General features: G+C 46.1%; 1 protein-coding gene across 1 annotated transcript; it reads left to right on the top strand.

The window, feature by feature from the left end:
• Positions 1 to 649: 649 nt before the first annotated feature.
• Positions 650 to 2,315, top strand: LOC120251891. The gene is made up of 4 exons (XM_039260541.1): positions 650 to 985; positions 1,029 to 1,428; positions 1,505 to 1,728; positions 1,836 to 2,315. Exons 1-4 carry the CDS (start codon positions 650 to 652, stop codon positions 2,313 to 2,315), a joined length of 1,440 nt encoding a protein of 479 aa, XP_039116475.1.
• Positions 2,316 to 2,760: the final 445 nt, after the last annotated feature.

Genomic DNA, 2,760 nt, shown 5'->3' on the forward strand with positions numbered 1-2,760 from the left:
TCTAGGAAATCTCTAGGTCCAAACCTTCAATTGCATGACATTCTTAGCATCCTGTGCACTTTAGTAGCCCCTAGGGAATCCGCATCCGTGACCGTTCCTTTCCCCTGATTTTATACCCCTCTCCGTATTTTAGTCTCCACTTGTAGTTATCTTATTCAAATTAATAGATTAGAGAAACCTTTCGAATCTGTCGGCTAGACAATAAGCGAAGAGGAAGTAAGGGTAGATCCTTGGGCCCAGGGAATACGACCCTCTCGTGCTCGCACGAGAGGTATTACTTGACGACTCCGTGCACTTGCGGATCTCTCATCAAGTTTTTGGCGCCGTTGCCGGGGACCCACAAGGAATACTCGGAAAACTTAGAGTTTATTGATTTAGCCATTTTTTTTCTTTTATTTTGTTCATCTGCTTCTTTTTGTACATATATCTCCATTCCACTTGCTCTTATTTTGTTTTATTATCTCGTGTTTTTGCCCTGATTATTGGCTCTCAATATTGTGCGAGGTACCATCTTATGACACGTGCAAATCAAACAAATTTAGTAGAACCTGTTGACGAAATTGAGAGAGCCTTGCATCAAAGATTGAGAGAGGTGGCTGAGAGTTCAGAACATCAAGGAACACGGGTTGAGATCAGTGAACCTTCAGTCATGGCAGAACCAAGGCGTACCTTGTCCGATTATGAAAGGCCTCAGTTTACTGGTGAGGAATTCAGTGTGCATGCTCCCACCGTGCCGGCTAACAACTTTGAAATCAAAGCAAGCACAATTGGGATGATCCAAAATTCTGTACAATTTGATGGGCTCGCTGATGAAGACCCGCATGCGCATTTGTCTCGCTTCCTCCAAATTTGTTCCACCTTCAAGATTAACTCAGTGTCTGATGATGCGATAAGATTGAGATTATTCCCTTTCAGTCTAAGGGGAGCAGCATATCGGTGGCTCACGTCATTGGCACCGGGGTCGATCACCACTTGGAAGGAAATGGTGGACAAATTTCTTGCTAGGTATTTCCCACCAAGCAAAGCAGACTAGATTGAGGCAAGAAATTTCTGCATTCCCAGCAAGGGACTCGGAGACACTTTTTGAAGCACACAAGAGATTCAAGGATCTCCTACGGAAGTGCCCCCATCATGGCTTCTCCTCGTGGATGAGAATTCAGATGCTTTGCAATGGTCTGAATTATGCAACTAGACAACTCATCGATGCTGCAGCAGGGGGGTCATTGAGTAATAAAACCCCTGAAGATGCTGAAATGTTGATTGAAAACATGGCGAGTAACGAATGCCACTGGTCTACTAGACAGAAACCACCTAAGGCAGCTGGAATTTATGAGATAGATGACAACACTGCACTAGCCGCTAAGGTGGAGGCCCTAACAAAGAGATTCGATCCGGTTTATGTTGGGTTCAAGCTCAAATTCTGGAGCAGTTTTGTCTTGCGAGACTTGTGGGGCGGGGCATGCTACTATTTAGTGTCCAATTTCAATAGCCTCTGTTGCCCCAGTCGAGACAGTTGATTATGTTGGGGGAGGTCCTCGAGGTCCAGGCAATCCCTATGGAAACACATACAATCGGGGTGGAGGAATCACCCAAAAATTTTCCCCAGGGTCAACAACGCAACCTCGGCCTCAAGCAGACCTCGAGGGACTTTCACATCAACTTCCGCAGCAGCCCGAGAAGAAGTTCTCCACCGAAGATGTGTTAGCGAGATTCATGATCAGCACTGAGGCAAAATTCGTGAACATCAACAATCAATTCATCGAAGTGAACACCGCTCGAGGAATGTTCGAGCCTCCATCCAATCTTTGGAAAAACCAAGTTGGGCAACTTGCTAGAGCAAATTCGAGCGCCCACCGGGTAGCCTCCCTAGTAACACTGAGAATAATCCTAGGGAGCATTTGAAGGCCGTCACCCTCAGAAGCGGGAAACAGGTTGAAGCACGAGCCAAGGAGGGCTCAAGTACTGAGCATGATGGGGTAGCCGTACGGGAAGACCCTATGTCGTCTGAGAGTTTAGTTGATGGGGGAAAAGAAAAGCAAGATGAAGAAATCCTTCAACTACCAACACCGAGGGTACCTGAGTACAAGCCGACTATTCCCTATCCGGCTAGGTTAAAGCAAGATAAAGAGGAGGCTCAATTCAAGAAATTCCTGAATGTGTTCAAGCAGTTACACATAAATATCCCTCTTGTTGAGGCGTTAACCCAAATGCCCAAGTATGCCAAATTTATGAAAGACCTGCTGACTAACAAGAGAAAATTAGAGGAATTAGAATCTGTTGCATTGCCACGGAACTGCTCGGCAATGATTCTGTAGGAAGCTCCCTCGAGTTGATCGATCCCGGGAGCTTCATCATTCCATGTGGGATTGGAGAAGGCTTGCAAGAGAAGGCGTTAGCGCATTCGGGGCCAAGATCAATGTGATGCCCTCATGTCGCTTTTTTGAAATTGGGGTTAGATGACATGAGGCCTACAAGGATGACAATACAACTTGCAGATCGGTCTATAAAGAAACCCCGCGGTGTTGTTGAGGATGTGCTGGTTAAAGTAGACAAACTCATTATCCGGTGGATTTTGTTATTCTCGATGTTGATGATGATGTTGAAGTTCCATTGATCCTCGGGCGACCATTTCTTAACACCGCCGGTGCCCTCATTGATGTAAAGGGGGGAAGAATGACATTGAGATTGGGGGATGAGGAAGTCATTTTTACACTCCCCGTGGCTATGAAACACACCTTGGACCACGATGATCCCCTCTAT

Source organism: Dioscorea cayenensis, chromosome 20, assembly GCF_009730915.1.
Source record: "Dioscorea cayenensis subsp. rotundata cultivar TDr96_F1 chromosome 20, TDr96_F1_v2_PseudoChromosome.rev07_lg8_w22 25.fasta, whole genome shotgun sequence".
NCBI classification, from domain to species: Eukaryota; Viridiplantae; Streptophyta; class Magnoliopsida; order Dioscoreales; family Dioscoreaceae; genus Dioscorea; species Dioscorea cayenensis.

What these genes read in the sequence shown, in the direction of transcription:
- LOC120251891 (XM_039260541.1), top strand. Translation starts at nt 650, where the DNA reads ATGGCAGAACCAAGGCGTACCTTGTCCGATTATGAAAGGCCTCAGTTT. An exon ending in TCACCACTTGGAAGGAAATG is followed by an intron (nt 986 to 1,028) that starts GTGGACAAATTT and finishes CAAGCAAAGCAG; the next exon opens with ACTAGATTGAGGCAAGAAAT. An exon ending in GATTCATGATCAGCACTGAG is followed by an intron (nt 1,729 to 1,835) that starts GCAAAATTCGTG and finishes GCAACTTGCTAG; the next exon opens with AGCAAATTCGAGCGCCCACC.